General features: G+C 33.5%; 3 protein-coding genes across 6 annotated transcripts; 2 read left to right on the top strand and 1 right to left on the bottom strand.

The window, feature by feature from the left end:
• On the bottom strand, positions 2,354 to 7,596 carry LOC109334784 (IRK-interacting protein-like). Of its 4 annotated transcripts, XM_019570728.1 has the most exons (4): positions 7,384 to 7,595; positions 6,843 to 6,914; positions 3,568 to 4,926; positions 2,354 to 2,561 (listed from the first exon to the last, which is right to left on the bottom strand). In XM_019570728.1, exons 3-4 carry the CDS (start codon positions 4,924 to 4,926, stop codon positions 2,511 to 2,513), a joined length of 1,410 nt encoding a protein of 469 aa, XP_019426273.1. In that variant the 5' UTR covers positions 6,843 to 6,914; positions 7,384 to 7,595; the 3' UTR covers positions 2,354 to 2,510. The 4 variants fall into 4 exon arrangements, with proteins under 4 accessions (XP_019426273.1, XP_019426274.1, XP_019426270.1 ...); XM_019570729.1 differs by lacking the exon at positions 6,843 to 6,914 and having other exon boundaries at positions 7,384 to 7,596; XM_019570725.1 differs by lacking the exons at positions 6,843 to 6,914; positions 7,384 to 7,595 and adding an exon at positions 5,161 to 5,498.
• On the top strand, positions 9,720 to 13,903 carry LOC109333571. Its single transcript, XM_019569072.1, has 7 exons — positions 9,720 to 9,835; positions 10,019 to 10,090; positions 10,440 to 10,610; positions 10,934 to 11,104; positions 11,552 to 11,761; positions 12,145 to 12,233; positions 12,823 to 13,903. The coding sequence occupies exons 1-7, from the start codon at positions 9,766 to 9,768 to the stop codon at positions 13,546 to 13,548; spliced, it is 1,509 nt and encodes a 502-aa protein (XP_019424617.1). The 5' UTR covers positions 9,720 to 9,765; the 3' UTR covers positions 13,549 to 13,903.
• LOC109334406 (protein MOS2-like) lies at positions 14,713 to 16,393 on the top strand. The gene has a single exon (XM_019570165.1). It carries the CDS (start codon positions 14,784 to 14,786, stop codon positions 16,107 to 16,109), a length of 1,326 nt encoding a protein of 441 aa, XP_019425710.1. The 5' UTR covers positions 14,713 to 14,783; the 3' UTR covers positions 16,110 to 16,393.

The raw sequence follows: 16,641 nt of genomic DNA, 5'->3' as shown, positions 1-16,641 counted from the left end.
ATTGGAGTTTTTCAAACTTTTAAATTTGTTTTTATTAAATTGTGTTACTTCCAAGGGTTAGGTTAAAATAAATTATTACTAAATCAATACTATATATAAAGTCAAAACTTAAAATAACTTCCCTCATGGTGTAATTTTCATTTCCTATATTGCCCTTAACATTATTTAATTTTTACAAAAAAAAACTATATAATCCTAAGTAACTACCACATATACATTAATTAACCACATATCTCACCTTAAATTAAACATTATCATAAACAAAAAAGTATAATATATAAAAATTGAATATGTAGTATCACAAAATATTCGTCGGCAGGCACGAAGTGCCTGTACACACTAGTGTTAATAAAAGGTTAGTGGTTAATGAAATAACAATCTTCCAAAAAAATGATGACATTATCATATTTAAAAAAGTTACAATTATATATATGAATGGAGTATCTCCTGGTGTAAGGAGATAAGTTATCTCCTCCTGCCAGTGAAATCATGACATGTGTCATGTTTCATCATTTTCTATAAAAATATTTTTAAAAATAAACAAAATAGCACACCTGTCACATTTTTACTGGTTAGAGGAGATAAGTTATCTCCTGATATAAGGAGATACATTATTCTCTATATATTTGGGAGAAATCTACTAACATCTTTAATATCTTAGAATTGAGGGTTAAGATATATATATATATACTTTTTAGTATGACCAATGGTATTATATAGAATTAATTTTATTTGACGTATATAACGATTTCTCCCAACAAATATCACTTTTAGGACTCGAATTCTTGACATTTTATTATATTGGGATTCTAGTGAGATATTAGATTACTACAAACTTGTTGGTATATGTATAATATAATTTGAAATTTAGTTTGAAAAGCTTGAGGCTTTACTCCTTAGATATGGTCAAAAGCTATGAAAACTAGTCACCGGCTGAAAAGCCAAGGATTGCACTCATAGTCATAGTTAATGAGATGATGTATTTGGTAAAATTAGTTATTGAACTAACTTAAAATGGTAAAATGGTGGGAGAAAATAAATATTGGGTTCAAACCAAAGAAATAATTTTAAACATTGAACGAGGATATCAAAATCAATACTATTTTATATAAGAATGCATTTGAACATTCATATTAAATAATTACCAAATAAAAAATCTTTATATTTTATCCCCTCCTAAATCAATTCCTACTTTTTAATTAATCTATTGGTACATATAAATTTACATTTCAATAGCACAATTCAATTCATTTCTAGGATAGTAATCACATGCCTCTTCCCCTTTTGATTGAGTGATCAATTAAAAAATGATTTGATTTCTATTTAATTATACTTTTTTTTCTTTTATTTTGGTAATTACCTCCTTTAATTGCTTTCATTATTTTTTTCATTTTAGTTTGGTATCCCCATCTATGAATTTGGAACTAATCTCCTTTTAAGTACATGTTTGTTATTCTTAACAAGTCTTTATTCCTAATAATCAAGCATTTGATATTTATTCTAATACAATATTTCAAGATTCAATAAGACCCTATAGCACAAATATCTAGTTGGTTTTTAATTTTAGGGAGTGATTATGAATGAAGAAAATAATGGAAGTTTGTATGGTATGAATAAGAATGAGGATAAATCTCATTTGTCAAACATATGGGAAGCCCATGATTCAATTGATAGACCATAAAAGGCATTAACATGAGTGGTAATAGGTAAGATCTCAAACATAAAGTCCATGCTTTTCACACCAACTATTTTATATGGAAGCATATCTATTATTTCAAAATGTGTGTTACTTCATGTGATTAGCTGAAAATATATATTTAAATTAACAATATAGTAATTAAATTATTTTTTGACCAAGCATAAGGAAGCGGTACATGGAGTGATACATTTTGTGTGACAGAAGATGTGGTCCCATGTTAAATTAAATCATACCTTCGTCATATATATATAGAAGGACCCTAATAGTAAGTTTTTTAAACTTACTCCTCATCGTAGGCATCAATTATAGAAAAATTCAATGGTTTGAATTAATTAGTAAATATAAACTATTAGATATTCCTAGGCTATGATGATGAGTAAGTTTAGAGTAAGTAGATCTCCACTCATATATATATATATATATATATATATATATATATATATTGATACACTTGTCTACAAAAAAAAGTTAAATTAGTGAAATAGGGGAATGTTAAAAGCAATCACCTCATCATTAATAAACTCTTCTCTTTCTTTCTTATAGTTTGGGAATGGTTGGATTCTAAGAATGGTGACTACTTTATATGACACGTGTTATTTTCTTTTCTTAATATAGGAGAATTTGTAATAAGATATATCATTTTCTTTATAAATATTGATATGTCATTGATGAGAAAAGCTTATAAGAAGATATGTACCTAAAGAATCATATCCTCCATTGTGGGACAATAAAGGTTTTGCAAAATATTGTCTTCACATGCCCCTTTCATCACCTACCTTATTCAATAAAGTTGGCATCATGTGGGACCCATCTACATTTTAATACACTCATAAACCCAATGTGCATATACCTCAATGCAATCCTATAATAAAATTAGGTAGGTCCATTAAATAATCTTCATCCACAAGGGCAAAATTGGCATTTACCAAAATATTATATTAAGGTTCAACGACAATGGGCACCATTCCATAAGAGGAAACAAGAATACTCTAATAGTACCTAACATAAATTTAGAGGCATCCAAGACAACTAAGATTATAAAAATTTATACACAGTCACTAATCATCAGTCAAGTCAAGAATAATTAAATGTAAATAATGGATAATATGATGATAATGTATAAAACTCATACAATGTCGATGTATAGAATTTTTCGCATAAAATTAATGTAGGTGGTCAAAAAGAGAGTAATAGGGGGCAGAACAAAGATTATAAAATAGAAGAAGAAAACATTATTATAGTATTCCCACCTATACATGATTATGTTACATATTAATATCATGCAATGTTTGGTATAGATGCATAACAGCTAGACAATTTCTGTCACTGGCCTAGTATGAACAAAATTTGAGGGCATGTTTTTGATAAATATGCATAAATAAACTAAAGAAAAGATTCTAAAGAAAAAGGGTTGTTCTCAATGCAACATTCCACGCGTTTTTCTTATCAAAAAGACCAAATTATAAATGGACAAAAGTACCTCATTGAACCAAACCATACATTAGTCCCCACCATAACACATTTAGCCATGCATACCAATGGTTATGTCCTTTCTCTCCAATCCAAAGTTGAATAAAGAAAAGAAAGATCCCTTGTGTTGTGGGGTCAGTGCCTAACTAGCTACAGCTACTAATATCGGATTTCGATTTAATGACTTTGAAAATATGACTTTAACAAATCCGAGTCGTTGAATGGAAATCGAACGGCTTGAATAATAAACTAGAAACAATATGCAATTTGGAATTTAAGCTATCGGGTCTTCATCCGATGGCTAAGATTTGCGTTGAAGTTACCAAAGTCGACATTTTTCGAAGTCATCGAATACAAATCTGGTACTACCTTAGCTTTGAGGAAGTGAACTTTTTTACCTTGGTTTGGTGTTGTGAGAGGTAAACTTGGCACTGTAAAACAGTTTTACCAATCCTAAAACCTGGAACCACAGTGAAAGCAACATGTGGTTCTAATTCTACTGTCTGGTCTGAGTTGAGGAACATTTCATCATTCACACTTTCCATGTAGACATCGGAGAATCTACACCCCTTCTCGACTTGAAAGATTGAAGCATGAGGGTCGAAAGAGAAGGCTAAGCAATGTAAGAGCCATACCCTCTTAGCCATCTCAGCAAATGATGTGAAGAAAGCGGTTTCCGGAAACCCTCCAGCATTCAAAAGGCTCCTTTGGCTCAGGTTTCCAAAGAATGATGACTCCATCTTGGGATGAACAAGTTTCAAGTACTTGACCCTGCAGAATTTCGCAAATGATGATCTCGGCTTCTCGGCAAGAAACTCCTTTGCTTTCATTGATTTCATCTCATTGAACCTCGCGAAGAACATTTGCTGTTGCTTGTTTTTATCCGGAATAGACTCATTTGGAAGAGAGAAATTAGGGAAATGGAAAGAATCAAACATTTCCTTGCAAACAAAGGATTCAATTGCATAACACTTGTGATCTTCAATCCAGTAAACCACGTCATTTTCTATAGCACCAACTGCAGCATCAATATCCCAACTAGAAGACCTCATCTCATCCACAACCAACCTCACAAAGTTTCGAACCGACCTAACGGCGTGACGAAGAACAGTAATAAAATGGCTAGGACTTAATCCTGTTATGTGAACATTATTAAGCATGGATAATTGCCCACTTTGATTCAATCTCTTCTCGATCAACTTGTTTTGCCTAATAGCTTCCTCTAACTTCTCTCTAAGAAACATAGTCTCCGATTCCTTGAGTCGCGCCTGCGACTCAAGCTTCTTCCCCATGATCTCATAGGTCTTTATAACACTTTGCAGCTCCTTTGATTCAGCTGCAAGAATCGCTGTCTCTGGTGAAGGATCAAATTGCTTCTTTAAGTAACATTGCTTTAGCTCAGACAAGTGCTTCAACTCCGAGACCACGACTTGATCAGCGGATTGAATTCCATCAGGGTCATATGGGGACTGAGCAAGTTGTAGCTGAGCATATGCAGCTTTCACAGTTGAAGTGCTAGCAAAAATCTTTGCAAGGAGAGCTTCCGTGGCAATTTTTTCCTGAAGCTCTTCATCTTCTGTGCTGAGAGTCCAATTCATTGTAGTCTTGTCCATGTTTCCATCATCCTTGAGATTTTCAGCATTCTTTAAACTATCAACTTGTGCAATTCCAATCAGTGCTCTAAGATGAAGAACCTTGGCAAAACCGCGAGCTAATTTCTTGCTTGGAGTCACTTCTAATGGCTTCACTGATTCCATCTGCATCAATATTTGCAAATGAATATGAGAATTATGAAACTGAAATGCATTCAAGTGCATATATTTTAAAAGGATTCAAAAGGACAATAATGTTATAAAGATTATGGTGATCATGATGAGCAAGTTCAGGTAAGAACTATTAAAGAAATAAAAGCACAATGCTTTAACACATATCGAGGCCTTTGATAGAAGAGGATATTTTCCTTTTTGTTCTTCTCTATAAAACATGCTTACTTTCAAATGTGTCAAAAAAAGTCTTTTGTAACAACACAGCATATAGGAGGCAAAAGAATAGAAACTTAAGGGCAAGATCTAAAGATGCATGAAAAAGTTCAAAGTTATAGTTTATACATGCAATATTAGTCATATTATCCAAATTAGCAACTTGGACCACCAATTTTAATGGAAGACAAATTTGCTACATAAAAAGTAAAGGCAAAAAAGAAAATTTAACAACTAATAACAAAAAGAATACTGTTTTATAATAGGAAAAGGCAAAACTTTAAGCCTTGATTTAGCACCACCTCCAAGCAAAAAACCAAACTCATCATTTCTACTTAATGTATTATGCTTTGACAAGTTGATCATGCCTTGTTAGTTTTACTTTTAAGAGTGTACAAGTAACAAGCCTATCAGTCATTTGGTTTCTTTGGCCGAAATTATTATGCAAGTAATAATGATTAAAGACAATCAACACAAAAACTAATCTCATTTAGCATGAAGCCTTGATACCAGTTCAGGCCTTATTATCCCGGTATCCACCCTAATCATTCGAACCGTAGTTCTCCACTCGGACCGTCTCTACCACCGTGTCAACACGGTTGTAAGATTATCACCTATAAAATTAATTCACATTTGACCACATACAAAATTTGAACTTAAATCCTCCTCTGATGAAATCAAAATTGCTTTTAGAAGGGTAGGCTTTAAAAGGTGGCAAGTCATATTTGAATTTAGACACTCATTTAACCACACAAAAAATGACATTAGATTACTTTTTCTAATTCAAAAAACTTATTTGTACCTTTGGATTCCCTGAGTCATGCACATTAGATATGTAAAAGTTTTGGCTTTGCAGTAAGATAGTACTTGTCCAATAGTGTATGAAATAGGACCCATATCAAAGTGGTATATCTAACATTGAACTTGTCACTTTACTAAAATGACACTAGGAAATTTTACCTATATTTGATTGTGTTCAAAGTTCAAACAATATCCCAAAAGTTGTGGCTCATAAAAATAAACATCATTCTTGTTCTGTCTAACAAATATAGACAATGGTTTAGGCAAAGAGACATTGTGATGATTTTACATAATAGAGACAATTTATACTTCAAAACATTAGTGTGAGATAATGTTTCCCGTGACCCAAAATCATAGCCTCTGAGTACTTATGCTGCATCAGAATGGTAAAAAACAACATCATATTTTCACCTTCATGGACTTTTATACCCCTGAATTAACATAAAGTAATTTTCATAGGAGTAACATCTTTCCACAAGTATTGTCATTTCAATATCCATTATGACACACATTCACATGGCTATTATCTAAAAGTCAAAGACATATAAGATGAGATTTTTGCTTTAATGCTTTCAAAATCAACATGTTACCTTAAAAAGGTCATGGCAAGCTTCAAATAATTCACCCCAAAACATATATATTGCAATTTTATTATAATAATTTAATGACTAAAATAATAATGATTACCACTAAATTATGGGAAAATAGTATGTTTGAAACTTTGAGAAAGGTAGTATTTTTAATTTTCCAATAAGAACTGCACACTAAATCATTAACCTGTGGTATAGGAATTAATTTAACCAAAAAGTTACTTATTTCAGAAGCATATAAAAAAACATGAACTAAATTGTGTAAAAAACCTACAAATGAAATGCTACAAGGATTTAACTCACCTTAAGAAATGTGAGGAAAAATTATGGCCAAGGAAGGTGTCAAATTGACATAGTGAAAACTGAAACGTATATCTGAAGAAAACAGTCAAAGTAATTAAATGTGCTATTATATGTTGTTGTAGCTTTTCTTCAACTGTGACCTTCAAACACCAAAGAACTGAAAGAAGGAAGAATAATCATCAAATACACAAAGAAATTAAATTAAGTAAAACATTGGAAGAAAAAAATGACTTTTCTCAACACAAAAAACAATACAAGCAACACCAAACACCACATAGAAACCAACATGGAAAAAACTGTAAAAGAAGGATCATCAAAACATGTCTCTACTCTTTAAGAATATTAACAAACACCAGAGACAAAACGCGTTTAAAATGGAAACTTTTTTCCATAGAAGATACTAAAAACACGACTTTTACCTTCAAACAAAAGCAACAAAAAAAAACAACAAAATAGTTACTGATTAAGTTTAACACAGATTGTAACAGTGAAAAAGTGATGGGAAAATAAAAAATGGGGTAGTGAAGTTTGAAGAGTTAACCTTTATATGAACCAAATGGGTATGTTTCTAAGCTCTTTAATGGTACAAAAAAATATACTTTTTGTGCTTTGATACTTGTTACTCAACTTCTATGGTTTCTCAGGGGTTGAAAAAAGTGCAATGTGAAGAAGAAAGTAGTGGAAAGAGAGAGAAATGTAGAGAGGGAAAGTTTTCATGGAAATGGAAAGAGATACAGTGAATGTATGAGAGAAGAAAAGAGAGAAATAAATTGAAATGAAGAAAAAAGGACACTGAATTGAAAACTGTCCGAACCAGATACAACATTGGGAGTTTAAAAACACCACATAGCTCTACTCTATTTTCATTCATTTCCTGTTTTACCCTTTTTCTTTTCTTTTTTTTCTCTTTCGGAATGTGTAAAAATTTTATATTATTATTGCATCATTAATCATCCTATTTAATTATAGTTTCTATTATTTTTTTGGATAAGAAACGAAACTAATCTCTTTCGGAATGTGTGAATATATCTACCTTATGGTTCAAACATTTAATAAAAAAATGAAGAAGCAAGGAAGGTAGCAAATTCATAGTGTAAGTTGGAGCAAAGACAAAATAATTATAAAGTGAATATCTAACTAACATATATTTTAGGGCAACTTGTACAAGTATGTGAATTGCATTTGAACGGATAGCTCAGCATAGGGGAAAATTAATTAAATAATCACTTCCTCCAACCATCATTATTCTAAAGAATAAGGAGGGGGTCTGCTGTCCCCAACGATGTCATCAACTATGTCTCTGACTAATTAAAATTGATAAAATTATAAATATTTAATTTTTTAACTAATGTGATATAATATGATTGGTCTGAGATAGGATTTGAGACAAAGTTTGAGACAGCAGATATTTATTAAAAGATTAAAAATCATCAACGTTGTCCTAAAAAATTTGTTACTAATTAAAACCCTAAGATAAAATGGACACTACATTAATACTCCTATAAATAACCTATTTCTTCTTTGGAGAACTACGATAGTGGTAACTCAATCTTTCCATATCAATCACAAATTAGTCTAGTAGTATAATGTTCAGCTAGACATCTTGGATAATTAAAAGATTAGAGTTTAATTCATGTGAATAATACTTATTGGGAGAATCAACTACATATTTTAAAAGGATTCATTACCCATAACGTGAAGGTATATTTTTTATAGTACAAAAAAATCTTGCATGACCTATTCATAACATAACTAATGTGAAATAATGAAAATACATTGATTTATATATTATTTGGATTTGTCTCAACAATATATTATGTTTTGTTTAACTTAATTGCATTTATCCTTCTTGTAATTTCACTAAAACTCATGGTGTTAATACAATTTGCTCTATATTTTATTATAAAATACTCCTATAAAACTTTATAAGTAGGTGAATATATATGGAGTAAACCTCTTGGAAAGGAATGTGAAAAAGTAAAGAAAAAGTAATACATCGATATGAATATCTTTTTTATTTAAAATGAAATTTTTTTTTTACCCTAAAAAGATAAAGAATTCTTTTTTCTAATGATGTAAAAACCGTATCGTACCGGCCGATTCAACCGTAAAACTGACGAACCAGACCCATAACCGGTACGGTACAGATGTTGAATCGGTCAAGTATCAAAACCGGTGAAAATCGGTGAACCGATCGATATTTGATTAAGCCGGTCGGTTTTTATACACATATTTTTTTTTAAAAAAAAACTTACAAACTTAAAAATTCATTACAAGGTGACCCATTTTTCTAACCCTTATTCAACACTTCAAAACACATGTTTCCGAGACATACTTAGATTATACTTTTTAAGTTCATAACATTCGTGTTTAATCTAAGTGACATTTGTGTAATTTTGTAGTACTGTTTGTTTGAAGATAGGATTTGGTGCAAAAATATAATATCGATATGAGACAACTTTAACTCATTGGTTGTTAAATGTTAAAACTCCAAATTTATTTGTTCTGTAGAATGCGTTGTGAACTTGTGTCATTTATTTATATTTTTGCGGTTGTTAAGTTATACTTTTGGATTCATATATGTTTTGTAATTTAGACTTTAAATTTGTTAAAGACTTTAAATTCTTTGTTTAGATGAATTTTTTTGTTATAAATTTATATATATATATAAGAAGATATGTCCAGTTTAGACGAGATACAATTTAATTAAAGAACTACACTGATTGAACCTGTATCAGTACCCTATAATAATACTTCTTTCAGAAGTCTCCCTTGGAATATATGAGGATAAAGGTGATGTAAAATAATGAAAATAAGTGATTGAGAGTGAAAAGTAGGAAATGACAAGTTGTGAATGCACGTTTCAATTTCATTACCTTTCTTCAAACTTCAAAATACTCTCAGAGTAACACACAACATTGCTATGAAAAACCATATTCTTTTCTATGCTCTCACTTTCTCTCTCTTCTTTCAATCTCACGCTGCTCCTCCAGGTTTCAATTATTTTTCATTCCCGCTCTTTTTCTTCAACACCTTCAATTTCCATTTTTTATTTCATTTTTAAATAATGGGTATGATTACTTTTTTGTTAATTTAATGGTTTGTTTACAAAGTTGTTATCTTTCATTTTAGTTACTTTAATTTAAACAAATGTTGATGAATTATGAATTAATCAGGTCCATTGATTAAGCATCTATCTTCACTTATCAAATGGACAAGGTCTACTACCTCCAAGTTGCCACACTCAGGTAATTTCCTCATTCTTAATTATAATTTTCTCATTAGCTGATTGAACTACATTGTTCGATAACAATGCAAGATTAACCGATAAAGGGCGGCCCAATGCACGAGTCTGCCACGTAATTAGATCTAAATTAACTAATAAGGTAGCTAATAAATATAAAATGAAAGTATGAAACATGACTCTAGCTTAAAAAGTAAAAGCTGATCAAGTAAAAGCTTATAAGCTTGTAGCTTATTGGGATAAGCTTTTACTAGCGTATAAGCTCCTTATGGTGTTATCAAACACATACTTAACATTCTTATGGTTCAAGTGGGATGTGTAAATTTAACTTATTATTGTTATTTTGATTTCAGATGGGAATTTTCTTCAATTCGAGGATGGTTATGTAGTTGAGACTATTGTGGAAGGAAACGCGATTGGGTCCATCCCTTATAGGATCCGTGTTTCTGAGGAGGATGGTGATCTCTTTGCTGTTGATGCAATTAATAGCAACATTGTTCGTATTACACCGCCATTGTCCCAATGTATGGTGGTTACTCTTGACCTCTTCAGTTTTCGTTAACTATTATTAACAAATTTGATTTGTTAGGATATAACAATTTTGACATGCCTTCAAACTGGTTCTGTATTTTGCTGTAGAATTGTAAGAACGGTTATAATTATGATAAGAGGGTTTACGATATCTTTGGTTTATGAGTCTCCCATGACAGCATTACCAAATGAAAAATATATCATATATAGCAAGTGAAGAAGTTTTTACATTAGTTGAAATTAGAATGATCTGATTTGGATTCATTGGACTTGCATTTTCTTCTTAGTTAGCTTTGTTATTTCTATTTCTCTGCAGATAGTAGAGGGAGATTAGTGGCTGGGTCATTTAAAGGCTCCATTGGTCATGTAGATGGAAAACCAAGTGATGCTCGTTTTAATCATCCCAAAGGCGTAACCATGGATGATAAAGGGAATGTTTATGTTGCAGATACTCAGAATATGGCCATTAGAAAGATTGGAGATGCTGGTATGTGTTAATTTAGTTGTAAGGTTTCAGGATCTAGCCTGGACAAGCATGATTTATTTGTATCTGGCAATAATACAATGGTGTTTAAACATAAAATGTAATAGAAGTTCAATATAGAAGTGTTACTATTACCCGATGATGCAATTCTGAAATTCTTTTTACTGGAAGTTTTAAATCCTGCTAGAGATGTTTGGCATGGGAACCCCCCCAGTCCAATACTTGGCGTCATGGTTAATCCCTTCACTGAAACACCAAGGCCAGTAGGTTATGGACATGCCCTGTATGGATAATACAGGGCCAATAATACCTTATCATTTCTTAAACTTGTGACTTCTGCTTCTGTGCAGATATTGACAGATCTAATATCGTAATGGTAATTTATTGGAAGAATGATTAGTGAGAATGGTGATAAAGGATGTTGTTGCTGATCTTTGTAAGTATTTTTAGGCGTGACAACCATTGCTGGAGGGAAGTCAAATGCTGCAGGCTACAGGGATGGGCCAAGTGAGGATGCCAAGTTCTCAAATGATTTTGATGTGGTATATATTCGGCCCACCTGTTCTTTGTTGGTCATTGATAGAGGAAATGCTGCTCTTCGGCAAATCTCTCTCGGCCAGGAGGATTGTGATTATCAATATAGTTCAATTTCCAGTACAGGTTTAAATTCTTCCGTTTGATATGTTTTGTTATTTAAAATAATCATCTCTGGTAATAATCTGTTTTTTTAAACTTTACCTTCCAATTGTGTCTTTGCTCAGTCTTGATTTTAACTCCCTTGGATGTGGTCCATTAGTGAAACGGAAAGTGCAATATAATTTCACTTGTTTTTAGTGGATTTGATTTATTCTTTATCTGAAGTTACTTAAATGTGCTCAGTACTTGTATTTACCCGTGAGGATATTAGCTGGAAAATATGATTTTGCTGTATTCAGCAAAGTGGCGAAACAATGGGGAATATAAATATTTGAGAGGTGTTTGTGACGGCATCTTGTATTTAGTCCACGAGGTCTGATTTCAGTCAATTAATGGGTTATCTGCAGATATCCTTACTGTTGTTGGTGCTATCATAGTAGGATATGCTACATGTATGGTTCAGCAGGGATTTGGATCCTCTTTCTTCTCAAAAATGGTATGTCTATTTTGCTTTAATAGGATTTGCAACTATTATTTTGGAAGGTTAGGGTAACACCTAATGTAGAAAGATGGTTGAATCTTGCCTTATAGGTGAATTGGTTTTTGGAGGAGAAGGGAGGGAGAGAGAAGGTTTGAGAACCAACTTACAAGTATATTTCATGGTTTTCATGTCTCCCCTTTCAAAAATCAATTTGCAAATGCACCCTTAGATGATTTGGGCTTGTGTGGAGAAAATCTATAGAAGTCTCGTGAAGAAAAGTAAATTAGATGAAGGGTAGCCCAATCGTTAGAGGCAGGGGGGAAAACTATTGGTCAAAACATTGAAGGAATAGTTTGTCTATAGACATGATTTACAATAGAACATTATAACGTTTTTTGGTACATGTGGCGTGTGGCCGACCCCACCATGTGGGAAAGGCTTGGTTCATGTTGTATATAAATTTAATCCTTTCTTAGTAAAATTCTATTTTTCTCCGTGCCTTAGTATGTCAAAACCTGATACTTTAACTGTTATGTCATGCTCAATTTTTAGAAAGTGTTTCACCCTTGCTTTTTGGCCCACTAATCACACATAAGTGCTGCAGCAACCATCGGAAAGATATTTTAAAGGGCAAGGAAGCAATGAGAGACCTGTACCAATCCAGGAAAGCAGTAAAGAGGAGCCAGGATGGCCATCTTTTGGACAGCTTATTGTTGATCTTTTTAAGATCTCTTTTGAAGCATCGGCGAATGCATTCAGTCAGTTAATACCACCACGTTTCAGATCTGACGGTCTGAAGAGAGGCCTAACGCCACTGAAAGATCGTCTCCAGATGCCCGGAGATGAAGTGAATGGACCCAAGAGAGACCCACCACCACCGAAAGATTGTCTCCGGAGGCCTGAAGATGAAGTGCAGCCTCCATTGGCCAACATGCAAAGTTCTCAAATTCCCCCTCTTACTGAAAATAGGAAACAGTTCCGTACTCCAAGCACAGCCGACAAATATACAGAACTAAAGCCCCCGAAGATAAGATCAACCAGTTTCAAGGACCCTTCTTTGTCAAGTAAGCAACGTCCATCAAGACGACCAGAGTATGCCGAATTCTATGGATCAACTGAGTCGCCAACATACACTAAATCTAAGAGCCAGAAAGAAAGGCCAAGACACCGGTCCCGTGAAAAGAGTGGAGAAGCTGTTTTTGGAGCAACTGGAGCTGATGCGAAACCTGTTGACACAAGGGCAGTTGATTATAACAATCCCAAGTTTGACCATTACAGCATGAGGACTAAGTATGTATCTGGGGGGTCCTTTCGGTTCAACTCTCAGTAAAAAGTTTTGCGTAGTTTTATTTTTACCAACTAGTACTATGTCATTCACTACATTAAACATGTGCATCTACATCCTTTTGAAGTTAGTCTGTAATTGAATCTGTATTAGAAAGCAAAGATTATGTACTTGGTAGGTTGAAGAGTTAATTTTTTACCCCATGTGCTGAAAAATCTTGTGATGAAATTAGCATCACTTACACCAGCATGCATAGCTCTTTAGTTTAAATTGATCCCTCTTCTGAACTACTTATCCCCTCTTTAGTTGAATCCAAAAACACATTGAAGTCTGAATGTTTGAGATGATTCAAGCAACAGTTTCTGTTTGGTATTTATTTGCAAAAAAATTATTTAGTTAATCTCATGCTTGAGTAGGAATTCATCTCATTTTGTGAGAAACTGATTCATCTGCATTTTCTATTAATGATGGCGTATGTAGTTTTCATACAAATATTTAATTGCAGCACTTTTTATCGGAAAACTTATTATCACCTTGTTGGTAATCTTAACTTTGAGTTCACAATTATAATACCCACAATATTATATTTGAGTGAAGGTAAAATATCACTAAGACGAATGTAGGATAGCATAAAAGGAGAATGTTGCATTAAGAAAATTGACATAGTTCATATTGTTTAAAAAAATAGAGTCGTGTCTTAGGTGGTTATGCATGTATGAAGAAAATTTAACAAAGACCGTTAGGTGGTTATGCATATGGATGAATTATGAAATATTTAGAACAAATGTTTTGTCTGAATAAAAATTTAGAAAACAATTTTTAATAAAAATAGTTGTTTGATAAGAAGTGTACAATATTTCTATGGTGAATTTAACAAATTCAACCTATTTGATGAAAATTAAGTGAATTAAAGTGAATATCAATTATAATTTCAATGTAAGTATTTTTTTTTTGTATTATTAAGGGTATTCTATCACCTTTTTAGCTAATGAAGTGGTCTCTCGGGTTTCGTAATTGTCCATTTCAATAAGTATCATTCTCAATAACCTTGAGATTCAATAAAACCTTACCCTAGTCGACCATCAGTTTGTTATTTTTCATATAAGTGTATGATCACTTATTCACTAACTTGAAAAATATAATATGAGAATAATAGTATAAAGTAATTAAATCAACCCTCAGATTATTATTAAATATATTCTTCTTCTTCTCTATAGAGATCCCTTCGGACTTGAGAGTGAAAATTCCTTTTCCAATTTTGTTGTTCCTTTTCTTGAATCATGAAACTTTCTTTCTCTATACCTTCCAAATCCTCTTCCAAACCTAACCCTATCAAAACCTTCAACGATTCTTCTATAGATTCTTCAACCCCTTCCAAAACCCTAATCACCCAATTCGACCCTTCCAAACCCCCAATCAACCCCGACGCCAAGGTCACCGTCATCGCTCCGATCCAGGACCAATGGAGGAGACCCAGGATGGTGAATCTCGAACTCCCCATCACCGATCCCAATTCCGACGCACAATCCCTCCAATTCGAATCGGAAACCCTTTCCACCGAACCCGCCTCCGACATCTCCTACGGCCTAACCCTAAGGGCACCAGCTAAGAGGGACGGAGGGGGTGCGGAAGACGCTAATGATGATGATAGGGTTCGGCGTCGAGATCCGGTGGAGAATGTGTTGCTGCAGAAGTTTAAGGACGATTTGAAGAGTTTACCTGAGGATCAGGGGTTTGAGGAGTTTAAGGATGTTCCTGTCGAGGGATTCGGGGCGGCGTTGCTGGCTGGGTATGGATGGACAGAGGGGATGGGAATTGGGAAGAATGCGAAGGAGGATGTTAAGATTGTGCAGTTTGATAGGAGGGCTGGGAAAGAAGGGCTAGGGTTTGTTAGTGTTGATCGAAGTTCGGTTTCGAAGAAGAAGGATGAGAGGGATGATAGGAATAAAAGGAAAAATGAGAGTGGGAGAGATAGAGACGTGGTGGATGCTAGTAATGAAAAGTTGGGTTCGGGAGAAGAAGAGAGGTATTCGAGAAAATCCAAGGAGTCGAGGATTCGGGGCGATGATAATGATAAGGGCTTGAGGAAAAAGCATGGTAGAGACCATGGTAAGGTTGAAGAGATGAGAGTTGATGTTAATGGGAGGAAAAAGCGCGATAGAGACCGTGGTGAGGTGGAAGAAATGAGAGTTGAAGTTAATGGGGAACGTCGTAAGGAAAAACGGGTGAAGAACCAGGTTTCTTGGCTTACAAGTCATATCCGGGTTAGGGTTATTAGCAAAGATTTGAAACGAGGCCGATTGTATTTGAAGAAGGGAAAGGTTTTGGATGTTGTTGGACCTACTACCTGTGATATATCTATGGATGAGAGCAAGGAGATCATTCAAGGGGTATCACAGGATTTTCTTGAGACAGCTATCCCACGACGTGGGGGACCAGTTCTTGTCTTGTATGGTAAACATAAGGGTGCTTATGGGAGCCTTGTTGAGAGGGATGTGGACCGAGAAATTGGTGTTGTTAAAGATGCTGATACCCATGAGTTTCTCAATGTGAAGCTTGAACAGATTGCAGAGTATACTGGGGACCCGAGCTTATTAGGATATTGATTGTATTTTATCCATTGCAGTCTAGGACTAACATTTCGAGATACAAGTCTATGGGTATGAGTCTTTGGAATCCCTTATGTATTTTTTTTCCATACACCCTGAGATAATTAAGAAATGATTAAGGATGAAACTGTATGTCTTTGCTTTCACAATAGAGCTTTTATTGTGGAGTAGTGGCTTTTATATAACGATTGAACAAGTACCAGATAGTTTACTAGTTGTTTTCTTTTTTAGTTATCACATGTTTGAGTAACTCTATAAATGAAGAGTAAAAAGTTGAGATAGAGTGTGATGTATGTTAAGTAATTTTGCATGATGTAGGAGCCTCCTCACTGTTATTATGTGCTTGATTAGCAATTGGTTTGAGTTTTCGAATTTGTATGTTAGTCAAAACCATATCCCATATATGCATGACTCACTAGCAATCACATCTGACAGGATTTACAAAAGCATTTATCTTCACTTACTTTAACATGCACATGAATACAGGGATGGAAAACATTCGTAGTGGGTTCTGATATTAAAATATAAT

Source organism: Lupinus angustifolius, chromosome LG19 (assembly GCF_001865875.1).
Source record: "Lupinus angustifolius cultivar Tanjil chromosome LG19, LupAngTanjil_v1.0, whole genome shotgun sequence".
Classification (NCBI taxonomy): domain Eukaryota; kingdom Viridiplantae; phylum Streptophyta; class Magnoliopsida; order Fabales; family Fabaceae; genus Lupinus; species Lupinus angustifolius.
This window is presented reverse-complemented; position numbering and strand designations above follow the sequence as displayed.